The sequence below is a fragment of the Battus philenor genome, unplaced genomic scaffold (genome assembly GCF_028537555.1).
Source record: "Battus philenor isolate CCGP_79_NKW_IND1 unplaced genomic scaffold, ilBatPhil1.0.hap1 SCAF_28, whole genome shotgun sequence".
Classification (NCBI taxonomy): domain Eukaryota; kingdom Metazoa; phylum Arthropoda; class Insecta; order Lepidoptera; family Papilionidae; genus Battus; species Battus philenor.
In genome coordinates this window covers 1,481,022-1,496,783 of record NW_027181691.1, presented here as the reverse complement: position 1 = coordinate 1,496,783, position 15,762 = coordinate 1,481,022, and the positions used below count along the sequence as shown (strand labels likewise).

At 33.1% G+C, this 15,762-nt stretch overlaps 1 protein-coding gene across 1 annotated transcript in view; it reads right to left on the bottom strand.

Annotated features, from left to right (window-relative positions):
* The window catches only part of Octalpha2R (alpha2-adrenergic-like octopamine receptor), a 363,875-nt gene that overhangs the window by 266,954 nt on the left and 81,159 nt on the right, over positions 1-15,762 (bottom strand). Inside the window, exon 2 of the mRNA XM_068769441.1 lies at positions 5,873-6,016. Coding sequence (XP_068625542.1) covers positions 5,873-6,016 — 144 coding nt within the window. The remainder of the gene's footprint in view (positions 1-5,872; positions 6,017-15,762) is intronic.

Sequence of the window (15,762 nt, the reverse complement as noted above, 5' to 3'; positions counted from 1 at the left end):
TTATATTTAAGGCAAATATGACAGCACATACACAGACAAACATGTACACGCACACGCGCACACACACACACACACACACACAAACTATTATTATAACTTATAGCTTACACATACGCTTTTATCTTTTAACAGTGAAAATGTATTAGTATGAAATTCTGTATAACCATTTGCGATATTGCTAAATAGTTGCGAAATAAAATTATTTATATATCTACATCATAAATGTTCAAAGCATAGTAAATTACTCACCATTTGTAAAAATTATGACACTTTCAAATTATGACATTACTTTTGCGCCACCTGCTGTGTGTAGAACGGCAGTTGATAATTCTGTGTCGATAGCTTTTAATTTTCTCCATATTTTTTTACGTCATTTGACATGTTTTATATTCATTTCTATTTAATTTAATGAAAGAGGTTTTATTTTAAACTGTGTAGATACAAAATAAGTTAAATATATAAGTGACGTATGAATACAGAAAGATGCAGTTAATAAATGCAAACTGTCGTTGTGTTTCAATAAATATTACATTTGTAATTTTTTTTTATATATTGGCCCAATTTTCTTTTGTTTTTCCATAAGAACCTTATCGCATAAGGCAACTTATAAAAATTATGATTAAGTGACATATGAATACACTTCTAGATTTATTTATTAGAAAATTCCTAGTAATTAGATACTTCAATAAATAAAGTCTAATATCCCGTTACATTACTGTTCCTTTTTTGAATTTTAAAAAATCAATGGCCGTTCGCCACGATGACCAATCCTGCGCTGTCTGCATCAGACGACTTCCGCAACCTTGGCTATGTCGTCAGTTCCTGAATTAAAACAGTAATATATATATCTATATATATATATAAATATATATATATTTTTTTTGTAAACAGTGACAATCCTATGTAATTAATGCACAAAGTGTCAATTATATAAGAGTGTATCCCGGGAATCAAACCGGCCACCCGCATTCACATTTCTTAATAAAATCTCCGTCTTTAAAAGACGTCTACCCACAAGATATATGACCTTGTGAAGGTCGTCAGAGGACGTTGAGTGTGGGCTGCTTTCAACTATTAGAAAATCTATGAAGGAGACGTATGTCCACTAGTGGACTTCATTTGACAGAAATAAGTATATGGTGTAATAATCATAAACACAATACAAAGATGTATTGTCAAAATTAAAAAATCCTGTATCCATAAACGTATCACTATTCAATGTTGGCATTTAAAAAGGTTCACTGACGAAATTATAATTAAGAACACATTAAATGGTCCACGAAAGGAATTAAAGTCCAGGTCGGTGTAATAAAAGACTTTATTGTGCGACCCTAGATATATTTGGGATGAAAAAAAAAAGGTCAAACCGGATGGAACGGGCCCATTATCGATCTTTGATTTGCCGGAGTCTGTTGCGCCGAAGTTATTGAGAAGGTTAACCGTGATTTATACGGGGTGATTCTTTTTTATCACGCTTACCAAAATTTCTATGAAATATAAAATTGCAAAAAATAATTGGCATATACACAGGGTGATTGTTTGATTTTAACATTTGCAATTAATTGATATATGAGATATCCAAAAAATCAGTGGTTATAGAAATAATAAATATTTTATGATGATATAGTCAGAAAATAAATGTTCAAAATAATGATTCTTACATATTACGAAGTGATGAGAAATAAATATAAAAACTTCGAAAGCTTCTTTCTATACAATCACACAAAAAAAAATCCGAATAAGAATCTATTTTTTTAAAGGAATAATATAATTTATTTATAAATACACCTTATATTTATATATTTATACGAATAAATTATTCAATTTCGTATAGATTAAATTTTTCTATTATAGCTAAGGAATAGCATATAACATTGAAAATACTTTAAATTTACTTATCATATATGTGTTATTAATCATCCTGTACTAAGCACTGGACTAGTGGAGAGAATTACAAAGGTTAAATCTGTAATTAAGACAGGAGTGTCGTGTGTCATCGGTTGCGCAAGAGATATTTCCAGCCCGTTTTTACTCAATTCATAATATTTATATGCCAATAATTCTTTAACAGGTTATAAATTCGTTTTGTGTATATTCTATGAAATTTAAAACTTTATGTTGTGACTTGCGTACAATTAGAAACATTTATTAATCAAAACTTTCATTTCTTTACCAATTTAAATCAATTTGAATGTATTAAATCAATTATAAATATCATTAGAAAGCAGTTTCCAAATAATGTTTAGCTGAATTAATTGTAACAGAATTTTCCCTTACGTACCTACATAATTCTGTAGCAGATGGAGGAACATGACTGAATTTCAGACGCAATGCCGAATTAAGTAAGCTTTGCTTTTCAGTTGTTTCAGCAGCCAAGCCTTCTGTTATTATTGATATAAGGCGCATTTAAGTTAATAATATTCAAAATTGATATTTTCAAAATACGTGATGTTTACGTTTTTGTGACATTAAGTTTTTTCACTACCGGCCAGTATACTACGAAAAATATTTTAAAATTCGAACATAGAAATATCTACTCACCTTTTCACTTATATTACATCATTCTTTCAAATAGGTTGAAGCATAATAATAAATACATTTAAAAAACTTTTAAGTTAAACGGTTTTTTGATACCCAAATTTTGGTGGTTGTAGAAAAATATGTACCTAGTCCGCCATATTGGAACGGCGTCCATCTTGAATTTTAAATTTTGACATAATCATCGTATTTTACTAGTGTAGCCTTTTCATTTGATACCCATATTGAGGATATATATAAGGAAAAATATGTAATCCGCCATTTTGTATTGGCGGCCATCTTAGATTTATAATGTTATTGTATTTATTATATTGTATTGTCATCTGAATTAAATATGTGTACCAAATTTTAAATAAATCTGACAAGGGGAAGGTGCTTAGATTTCAATTTCTAATTTTGACCCAAACAAAGAAATTCCGTACGGGGCGAACTAAATAAAACCGTTTAATTACATTTCATCGTCCTAATGGATTTGATACGTGTAATTTTTTTTTATATGTACGCTTAGATGCTTTGGAGGTGTGGTGATAGAGTAGAATGCTGAATATCTTCTGGATAATAAACTAATGTTTAGTTAAAAAGATAAAAAAATAATTATATCACTGGCAAAGACAGATCCTCGGGAAACTTTTAGTTTTTTTTTTTTTACGTTCGTCTCTATGTAGGGAGAGACAAGGTCCTTTTATTGTATGAAATATCTTACATTCTCTTGGCTTTCTTGTCTACTTATACACACTACCTTCCTTACTTCCCTTCCGCTCATAAAATACTGCAGTAAATTACTTCTTCACATAACAGTACAGTTTTATCGATTTTAATTTTTCCTCCTCTTTATCTTATCTGTTATATTTATATACTTTTTTATTTGTTTATTATATTTCGTCTGAAATATAAATACAATATAAATTTTTACAGCCTTCCCCGATTTTTCTGAGAAAAAAGAGAAAAAATCATTACTGAAAACCAGGACCATCATCAGAAAAAGTTCTAAAGCCGGAAATTTGGTTTTGGAACAGTGCAGCTTTATTTGTCATTTTTATGGCCTGACACTATTGGGGACCCCTTTCACAACCTCTGTTCAGAAGGACAGTTTTTACTAAATCGTTTATTCACATTCTCTTTTTATATATCACTCTTATGTCCTTCTTAGTATCTCTTACTTATTCTTCTTTTATCTGTCACAACATCTACATTTTTACCCATTTCTTTATCTTTCATTCCTTGCTTTTTATCCTTTACCGTTCCTCCAATATGAAAAGAGCACAGCCAATGTCTGTGAATGTTGTTTTAAATAAAAAAAATTACTTGTTAAATTTTAAAACTTCAATTAGGATAAAAGTCCGAGGTTCTTGTTCCTCATATTTTGACCGAAGCTTAAAAAAATTTTCCTTGGTTAGTTTTAAGAAATAATTTTGAAAGACGACTGCATTGACTCAAATGGCGTTTCACATAATCACTAATTATTTTGGATCTGTTGTTACGATTATAAAATCAACAGACAATCTTCATAACAAGTGTTTTCTTTACAATAAAAGTATAAAAGGTATTCTTGTTCCTTGGTTAGATTGGATAATATGAAACAATTGTTCTCCAAAACAAGAAAACATTAACAATAGTGTGATACACTGTCATTTCTTTGTCTGTACTAAAAAAAAGGTCGAAAACATTGTCGACGTAGTAGAACACTTCTTTGTTAATATGTTTTAATTATGGCAAGTGTGGAATCGTAATATCTTTCTCCTTACAGTTGCTCCAAAAGTTTCTTACATTACAAGTACAAGATAGAAAAGGTGCGGTGGCAGCATTGGAAAACATGTTGAAAAATAACACCAAAGAGCCTACTATTTTACACAATACCTTTAAGGTTATACTATCATTATATATATATATATATATATATATAAATACCTAACAATTTGTTTATTTCCTCATCTCTTCTATTTTTGTTTTACATGCTTTACATTTTGTAACTCCGTTCTGACAGTAAACAATCACATCAACTGCTTTCGGTTTCTGCCCTTCCTTTGTCGCAAGCCATCTCCGGGTTTACTGTCAGCGGATCAAATTGTACGTATATATGTATATCATAACTGTGACATTTATTCACAGGTGCGAGTTTTACACTTGAACTTGAGTTTTACACCTACTATTTGAGGTAGAATTCATATCACCTTGCACCGGAACCGACACACCTGTAAACTACCGGCGCTCCCTGCTCTCGACTTGCAGCCGCCTGACCAGTCCTGGGAGATCGTGCGGCTGGCTACCACCACCATCAGGGGAGTACCGAGCTGCGATGTAAAATTAGACCAGGCCTTCTGCCCACTACCCTTAATTAATTAAATATATATATATATATATTTATTCTTGTGCCTTTTTGTTGCCAACAACCATAACCTCTTTAATTATTTGGAAATTATTTCTCCTTTAACGGCACAAAGTTAACTGTTGAATATACTAATTGCTACTATATATATATATATATATATCGTAAAAAATATCATTATACTTCATAGGAGATAATACGTCTAAGCAAGGATGTGTTTACATCCAGTCTATTATAATACTTATTAAAAAAATATTTTACACATTTTTATATGGTTCCGCTGATGTTCGTTACGCCTATCCTTCTATGAATTTAAATTTTTAGGAGGAAGACCAACTAGCTACCAAGCCACATGCTCTTTGAAGAAATATTTATGGTTCTTTGTATGTAAGTATATATGAGTTTTCTTTTATTTTTGTGGTATATTTTACTACCAAAATTTTTTAACAATTATTGATCATATTAAAATAATAATCTATATCTAATAATTATTACTTTTATTACACATATGTTTACATTAAATATAATTTCTGTAAAAATATTTAAAAATGTACATTGTTTATTTAAAATCGATTTCTTCTCGAGGTAACCCCACTCTAATAAAACACTTTTATCAACTCTTTTTCCAGTTTGCGTAACAGTCGGAATAGTCTTTTTAGGTAAAGCCTACAAGACGTTCTTTGGTTCGGTTTTTATCTCCTCAAACTTTTGTTCGTCGAGTTTGCTGAATAACCAGAAGTCGAACGGAGACAAATCAGGCAAATACGGTAGTTGCCGAATGATGTGAGTCGATTTTTTTTGGAAAAAAAGTCTCGAAGAACCAACGAAGTGTGTCATCGACCAATCAAGAAGATGCGTTTGAGACCAAAAAAACTGACAAATAGACGCTTTTAAAAAAAATTAAATGCCTTGCGAATACCTGGAAGTTTTAAATCAAAATTTCATTTTATCACAGTAGTAAACACATATGTCTATAGTGTGTAGGTGTAATAATACTAAATATCTTACCTTGCACTGTGGGAATTGCTCCGGAGGCCTCGTAACTCTCCATCCCAGCAGTGGGGGTATGCAGACCAGCGCGCTCATCAGCCACACAGCTGCGATCATGAGGGCCGCGCGCGCTGGAGTTCTTTTCTTTAAATAGTCCACCGCCTGCAAAGAGACATCCAATTCTTCATAAATGAAAGTTACAACATACCCTGAAAGATGGACGTGGCCTGGTTGACAAAGATATCTATGGAACCATAGACTTAGATACTTTATCATTGTGTGTATTAAATAAGGCTTTTATATTCAAGCTGATTTAAGATAAAGCAGTTTCAAAAAAAAGTAATTCATTACGCCTTTGAAACAGCTCATTTTCAGCAAGATGATATAAATCTGTGATCACTCCGAAATACAGTACATTAATGATTTTTTTCTATTTGAAATACGCTATCTTAGTAAAGAGGCTGCAGAGACAGATAAGAAACAATAATTAATTTTAACATAAATTTTAAACCGCTTTTGAGTTATATAACTATTATGCTATTTATAATTCTGAAACAATTGATTTTAGGTTAGAATATACCTTATATAGTACCCGGCGTTAAATATTGCACATCGATCTTTGGAAAGAGACAATCGGCTAATTTCGGCTTCATAGAGCGTTATCTCTGTTTCACGAAATACGACTAACAAAATGTCACATTGGTAGTGTGGGACAGAGACAATGCTAAGCCAAAAATAGCCGAATGTCTCTTTCTAAAGGTCGATGTGCAACATTTATCGCCGGGTAATGTATTAGTTGATTGAAAATAAGATGTGCATATATACATCCCTTCATAGCTTTTATATATGTCCAATTATATATACACTTTTATTATAAGCAATATGTGTATATTCCTTATATCTATATGCCTGTGAAATTATTATACAAAATTAAATTAAAGGCAACATATTTCAGTGATAACGTTATACAGCGTGATTGAGAGAAATATTTGTAAAAGTTTTTATACGTTTAGCTGACAAATGAACCAATAATTTTTATAAATAATTCACACTAGCTGTGAGATTTTAAAGTTAAATTAAAGGTAATAAATAAAGTTTAACATATTATACAGTTATCCCTCAAAACAGTTACGAAATGGAATTTGAACGCAGGTGTAAAATCTTGATAAACCATTTGAATTTACGATCCGAAATGCGTTCTATTTTCGGATTACTTTGAAATAACTGCGCATTGGCGGAGAGAGACGCGTGATTGATATCGGATCGTTATGTGATATAAATAGATTTATTTAAGAACTTAAATCTTATATATATACATATACATATTTTTGTACATATATATTTAACGAGAAATTACTACTACTACTACTCCGCTAGCTCAGTGACCCAAAGTGGGTCTTGGCCTCCGAAGCGAGAGACTTCCACTTTCCTCTATCTTGCGCCATCGTCTGCCATTGGTTGACATTCAATTCGCGCAAGTCTGCCTCAACGCGATCGATCCAGCGATACCTGGGTCTACCCACTGGTCTTCGACCCCTCGGTTTTTCCAGGTACGCTACCTTCACGCTCCGATCCGATCCCATTCGCTCCAAGTGACCAAGCCAGCGGATTCGTTAAGCTTTATATTCGCCAATGATATTAACGAGAAATTAAGCCTTCTAAATTCAAATTGAAATTCAATAACCATGTCTTTACTCTAGACGTATAAGAAAGTTTATCTCCTGAACTATAGCTTCATTGTGTTATATAAAAATATTAGATACATTTTAATATAGTAAAGGCAATATAGTAAGCCTATCTCAAAGATATATATGAGGGGATATACCATAAAAACCTCGCTTTGCAGACGGGTTGGCGATCGCTGTATGTTACGCAGCAGAAGGTGCTAAAAATCCTATGAAAAGTTATTTGTGAACAGAGATAATCCTATAAATAAAAAAATTGGAAAATAAAAATGTACCTAGCCACCTAAAAGTAAAAAAATGAGGAAAGGAAGGCGATGAAAGCAAGAAGGAATGAATGAACAAAAATAAAAGGAAAGAATAAAAGAAATTGAGAAGTATGAAAGTGAGTATCAAATAAAGATAAAACTCTGAAAGAATTATATGTAAATAAAGTCCCTGTCCCAAACTAGATAGGGGGTACGAGAGGCACCCAATAGCGGGGGCCATAAAAAAGAGACAATCCTATATTAACGCATAAATTTAAAATTACTTAAGATTTTATCACGGGAATAAAACTCGCCTACGATAGTTATCTGGTTTATGTGCATATAATGTTAAAAAACCTAAGAAACCTGCCAATATTTAAGGTAAACAATTCAAATAAAGATAACCTTCTATGACATTTCTAAAGGCTTCATAACATAATTGATTCTTGTTGACAATTATTAAACGGTGTTACTATAAACACACATGTACTTACATTTTATTTATTTAACACTTCATATAAGGAATTGTCTACTACTTAACTGTTAGTAGGTACAAAGATAAATTTATGATGATTGATAATATAATAGAATATAAAAAGAGAAAAAAGAAAAATCAAAATGAGAAGGTAGATAAAAAAAAACATCTCATATGAATAGACTAATGGCTACTACTGTAATGAGATTTTTATATATATATATACATATATATATATATATATATATATATATATATATATATATATATATATATATATATATCATTACTAGGTCGATGTCTTGCAAGATGGCGTCTATGTTAAAAGATCCATAGTATCTATTTTCGTCATAAATCAACAGTCGTGTTGTTGAAGTAGAATTATTATATTCATGTGATACTGATATAACCATTTTAATGCTGGGAATGAAACCATGGAGAGGTCTATGCTTGCTGTTTATTTACGAGATCGCAGAAATGAGGAGATTCGTAGAACGAATGTAGCCGACACAGTATAGCGGGTTGACGTGTTTAAGTGATAGCATATAATAGAAATGGCCTTCAGAAATGGTTCCCCAGAAATGTTCGCCCTCTGCCTCATGGGGACATAGTAACAAATATATATATACATATATACCTGCGAACAGAGGAAACTATCCATTTCAGTTCGGCAAATGGAAAAGGGTCGGACTACCTTATTTATGATATGATAAGTAATATTATTAATTCTCTCAATACGATCTGTTCACGGTTCAATGACCTGCGTTAATAGTTCGTTTGTTTTACTTGATTTATTATCAACCCGGGTCGATTTCGTAACTGATAACTAAATTGTATTTCGTGCCGAAATACCTGCTGGACTAACCATAGATATAGAAATACAAAAGCATAAAATCTTATATATAATTAATTTAATATATAGTAGATTGTTTGTGTAATTTTTAAAAGACCGTTTAAAATTTTTACATGGTAGATAGGGGTTTTTTTTTGCTAAAAAGAAACTTCCGAAATAGTCCAAAAGTTTCACTGCCAGTTTATTGAATATCGGAGTCAATCAGAAGCTGGTTTAACAAAAGTAGAGTGAAAGAGATCAAAAAGGCAATCAACAACACTATGGGCGGATTCTTTGGGGGTTGTGACGTGTTTTTGAGCACTCAAAGGAGAAGGTCAAAGAGACCTAAATATATATATATATATATATATATATATATATATATATATATATATATATATATATATATAGAGAAACAAATTAAGTTAGTATTGATAAACAACTGGTTTAAAAATATTTATTACCCATAGACGTCTACTGCATGGCATAGGCGTAGCATATCTATAGGAAGATAATCGCCACGCTTGGCAGATGAGTTGGCGATCGCAGTGTAGTATTATGGTATACAGAGAACGCTGCTGCCCATCCTTTGAAAACTGGTTTGTGGCAGTGGCAATACAATATAACTCAGTGATTCCCAAAATGGTCTACATCGACCCCTAGGGGTCTATGACAACCTGCAAGGGTCTACGACAGCGAAAAAAAATTTGGGGGTCCATGAAATGAAAATGGGGGTCCACGATAGTGGATCTCAACACATACACTGATAGCACCTATTTACTTACATCATACTATCTTATAATATCAAAACAGATTGAATTGACGTGATTGATTGAAATGTTGATAATTTATTATTTAAGCATCAGGTTTATCCTTCTGACTAAAAATATTGACTTATTGCTAATGTTATTTTATTTATAGTTTATTTAATGTTACGTGTATTTTACATAACAGATACAAAATTTTATTTTGAGTAGTTTTAATATAAATTTAATTAATAAATGTATAAATTAACATGTGTTTTTACTTTAAGTTTTTAACACTAGACTTCACTACAGTTAGAAATTTACAGGAAATCAATATCGGGTGAGTAGGGGTGTAACGTTGCAAGTTAACGTCCCATAAATCTTAGTTAAAATTTTAACCAAAAAAATATAAACGCGAGAAAGGTCTCATAAATCGCAATACAGCAAAAAATTGTTCAACCCTTAGCGGGTAACGGTACGTCTCAAGTGGCGTGGGGTCGTGGGAGCATGCTATTGGTTTAACGGATCTTTGTTTTTATAACAAAAATTCCAATGCGCCCGCGCACCAGCACACAGAGTTTACAACAGTGCTCGGGAGAAGGATCCAGGCCTCGGTCGCGTTCACTAGCTAGGTGTCGTCTCACGCACCGACGCACACTCTTTGTGTCGGTTGCGTTCACCAGCTATGTGTCTTCACACGCGCCGGGGCCAATTAGAATTTACGTTATAAATTCACGCCTTGGTCCTATTCATTCTCTGGGCATCATTTAGTTCACGCCACAACCTTTACTTCGCCTCGCACCCCAAAGGGGTAAGTGTTAAACATATATTATAAAGACATCATTATTAAGTAGCATTTATCTATAAGTTAGAGCTCAACATTTTGTCTGTGTCCATAGTTCCATCATTATGTATTCATTATTACTTTCAATTTGTTTATTTATTTATCTCTTCTATTTTTGTTTTACATGCTTTACATTTTGTAACTCCGTTCTGACAGTAAACAATCACATCAACTGCTTTCGGTTTCTGCCCTTCCTTCATCGCAAGCCATCTCCGGGTTTACTGTCAGCGGAGCAAATTGTACATATACTTATATATGTATATTATAACTGTGACATTTATTCACAGGTGCAAGTTTTATACTACGACTTTTATACTGCAAGTTTTATGCTGCGACTTTTATGCTGCGACTTTTACACTGCAAGATTTACGCTTCGAGTTTTACATTGCAAGTTTTAGACTGCAAGGTTTACACTGCGACTTTTATACTGCGAGTTTAAGACTGCAAGTTTTACGCTTCGAGTTTTACACTGTTGAAATTCATATCAACTTTCACCGGAACCATCACATCCTGCTACCTACCGGCGCTCCCTGCTCTCGACTTGCAGCCGCCTGACCAGTCCTGGGAGATCGTCCGGCTGGCTACCACCACCATCAGGGGAGTACCGAGCTGCGATGTAAAAATAGACCAGGCCTTCTACCCACTACCCTTAGTTAAATAATTAAATACATATATATTTTTCTTTGTGTGCCTTTTTGTTGCCAACAACCACTACCCATTTTTATTAAATACATATATTTTTCTTCATAACGGCACAGGGGGTCTACCCAACACGGAAAAACATGGCAAGGGGTCTACGACACAAAATAGTTTGAGAAACTCTGATATAACTAATGAATAGTGTGAATTATATAAGAGTGTATCCCTGGATACGAACCTTCTGCAAGTCTTTGTCCTATACCGCTAAGCTACAACTGCTCAAAATAAATATATATAATAATTTATTTATAAACAAAGACACGTATCGTTGCTGCATTAACTAATAGCTATATAATGTATCTTCGCTAACTGAAAGCAATGTATTCGTAACAGAGCAATAAAATCGATATTAAGTCGCGAGTGCTTTCGCGTATTCAAAGTAAAACTACAATGTATTTAATACGTTTTATATTATACTGTACAGCGGGCTGCAATTTCAATTCTTACTCGAATATTCGATGCGTTACGTATAAACCTAATGGGTAAACCTAGGAATATATTTTATAACGGCTTCGTATTTTATTGAAACGCATTAATGTTCTTTTTTTAAAATCAAATTCTTTTTTTAAATTTACAAGTCAATTACGATTGCTATAGTCGAATGATTAAAAAAAACATAGCCTTTTCCAACTTACCTATCTATTCTTAAATATTTAATGGAATCAGGCGTTACCTCGCGGAAGTCCATCCTAAGTAAGAAAAAGGACCGATATTTAGCCACTTCCGCACATGCAGTGGTAGTCGTGCAATAAAGTGCACCGCCCGCCAGCCCGCTGATAAATGCTATACGGCAAACAATGCGAATCACACAACCGCCACCGCCAAATTACTCAACACGTTTCACCCCTTAACAGGGCATCTTCAGGAGTTATGTTACACCGATTGGTTCAAAACACTGTCTCTGTGTACACGACGTTATACGACTACCACTGCATGTGCGGAAGTGGCAAAATATTGGTCCTTTTTCTTACTATCTATTCCATTTTAAGAGTCACTTTCAATATATATTTAATTAATTATTATATCGATTCTTCGCCAAGATTTATAATCAATTAAAATAATTATAAATATAGAATAAATATCTTGCTAGTAATTTGAAATAAAAATAATAATATATTAAAACATACACATATACATATGTATATGACTACTAGGCCTTTGAGACTTGATATAAGGGTCAAATCCCGGGATACGATTATATATAATTCACACTGTGTTTTATTTATATAGGGTTGCCACTTTCACAACATATTTATTAATTAATAAATCGAGTCTTTACCAAGATTTATAATCGATTAAAATATTAATAAATATAGAATAAATATCTTGCTAGTAACTTGAAATAAGAAATAATAATTTATTTAAACATACACATGTACAATATATATGACTACTAGGCGTTTGAGACTTGATATAAGGTTCGAATCCCGGGATACGATTATATATAATTCACACTTTGTGCATTAATTATATAGGGTTGCCACTATTCGTAAACAAGTTTCAATAGAATGCGCTGCAGCGCCCTCTGCGTATCATAATACCAAACTACGTCTCACTGACATAAACAAACTGCGAAAACTCATCAAGACATCTTTCCATCTCACACGACTACTAAGCGGGCACGGGTACTGCAAGCAGTACCTGCACCGTTTTAAAACAATCGATAATGAGACTTGCCCATGTGACGACTCCACAATACAGATTTTGATCACTTGCTCAGACACTGCTCCCGATTCGCATCCAAAAGACGTAACCACGTGACCTTAAGTGAAAACCTTAATATACCTCCGTTCAGCTTACCGGACCTTCTAAAGAAAAAATCTACAGCAGAATCTTTTGATGAGTTGGCCCGGCACATTGTCCTAAATCTCAAGGCATTTAACGGTCTGTAGCGCTTGGGCAGCGATAAAAGATAAAAAAAATACCAAACTGCGATCGCCTCCCCGCCTGCCAAACTTGACGGTAACAAAAAAAATAGTAATTATACTAATAATATAGGTACTTAGATTAGAGATAAATAATGAAAGATTTATATAAGAAATATATACATAATAAAAATAAAAGAATGATAGAATTTATGACGGATGACTGAAGGGAGATTAAAAAAGCATGAAGTATGTAAGAGGAAATATATGTAAATATATAAAATACTTTATAACCTGATATTTGTTATATACCGCCTTAAAATATAGTGGGGAACGTGTGGCCTCCAAAACCAGGCATTTTTTTTAAAAAAAAACTTGGCAGTTTCGGTATATCACCCCATAGGTATCGACACGACTGAAGCCCTAAATTGAACAGCCAAGCACAATGTAGCATATCACAACAAGATGCTCATCTTTATTAGGAACATTAATAGATGCTAGATGAGTGTTTCCCAGCGTGGGATTAATGCCCCACAGGCATTAGGCACAGGGAGGCTATTTGAATGTTAAGGCAGGCAATTCGAAAGTGGAGTCGACACGAGTATATATATAACAATTGCGTGTTTAATAGGGAGGAGCATAAGAATTTTAGAAAGGCAAAAAAGATGGAACATGGAACATAAATGGTTGGCAAACTCCGTGGTAGATGCTGGTCGCTTCCAATAGGTATTTTGGTATCAGAAACCTATGAGGAAGACCTAGTCCCACCTACCCAGTAGTGGATGTCCTTCGATTGAAAAGGTGATGATGATAGAATCTCTCATAGATGGATGATACCTACCCTGTGATCGAGTTATATGATTGCCCATTGTACTTTTCATGTTTATTTGATACAAATAAAACATTATAGTTGTTTAGTTTATTCCTAAAAAGAAATAATGTAAAAGCTATCGTTCCAAAAAAGGTTTTATATAAATATAAAATCAATTTAAAATAGGAACATAAACTACCAAAATAAATACTCGTAAATACATTACAGTGTTAGTACAAATATATCCGTTATTGCATCGGGGATATATCGCAAATATATCCCGGATAATAAAAATGGAACTTCACCGCCATTATTATATCATATCAACTGAAGCGTCGCTATAAAAATGCGACGTCGATTTTCAATAACAATTCGACGAGCCGAATACATGTGGTTTTATTTAATTGTATATATTATTAAATATTAAAGCTTAATAAATAATAAATATAATATTCTGTCTGAAGTGACAGTGGACAGTGGTGGCGGGGCAAGTGGCACGTGCAACCGAAGGCCGTTGGGATTGTAAGTTTCAAAGTGGCGACCACGACCCGGTGGAAGCGGCGCCTGTAAGCCTCCAACTAGGTGAATAATTACAAAGAATTGTCACTGCTCTCAAAAAAGTTTCCTGAAGATGGCTAATTTCGGCTTCGTAGAGCGTTATCTCTGTCGCACGAAATACAACGACTGACAAAACGTCACATGGGTAGTGTGGGACAGAGATAGTTTCTGTAAATGAGAAAGGTAGCCCAGTGGTAAAGGAGTGAGACAAGAGATCGTAGATCGCGGCTTCGATTCTTGATATACATATCTTGTATAATTCACACTTTGTGCATTAATTATATAAGATTGCCAATGCTCACAAATAAGTTTCCAGAAGATGGACAGCTGGGTCCCTTGCATACTATAATACCATACACTGCAATCGCCAACTCGCCTGCCAAGTGTGGCGATTATGGTATATCCTCCTATGTATACATACTAGCTAATCCCGCAAATGTTGTTTTGCAAAAAAATTATTAACAAATAAAAAATAAGGGTTAATCGTAAAGGGGTGAAAATTAAGGGTTGTATGTATTTTTGTATGCTGTATCATAATAAAATAAAAACCAAAAAATTGTCTTTCCTTTTGTGTTTGATACTGAAAGAAAATATAAACGTGCTATTAAACCAACTAAATTTCAGTTTGCTCCAATTTAATTGCCACGTAGTGTAAACTGTATGTACAGTCGAGTGCAAAACGTTGTATGATACTCTCAAGGACAAAGGGTAGTTGGGCAACCGTATTCGTTCCGGGTGTTGCCAACTAAGAACAAACATGTAACTGTAAATAACATTTACAGCCCTTGGCAAGTTGGCAAGTGATATAGGAAATATAACACCCTGTATATCACGTAATAACTGGATGTATAATAAGTGTATAAAGTTAAAATAGATATTTCGTGTGATTTATGTAACGTTATAAATGAAAAAGTTGCCTACGATTTGACAAGTAAGGCTTTACTTTATCCATATAATTCAAGTCGAATATTTATCAGGTTGAAACAAGTTTATTTTTATAAAGAATCATAGGAAACCTTTATTTATTTACTTATTTATTTCTCTTCAATAATTTTAATCAATAAAGGTTTTTATAATTACAATAGAATAGGTCAATAATCTCTGTCAGAATCAAATAAGTCGGGATATGTCGTAAATAAAAACGTCTG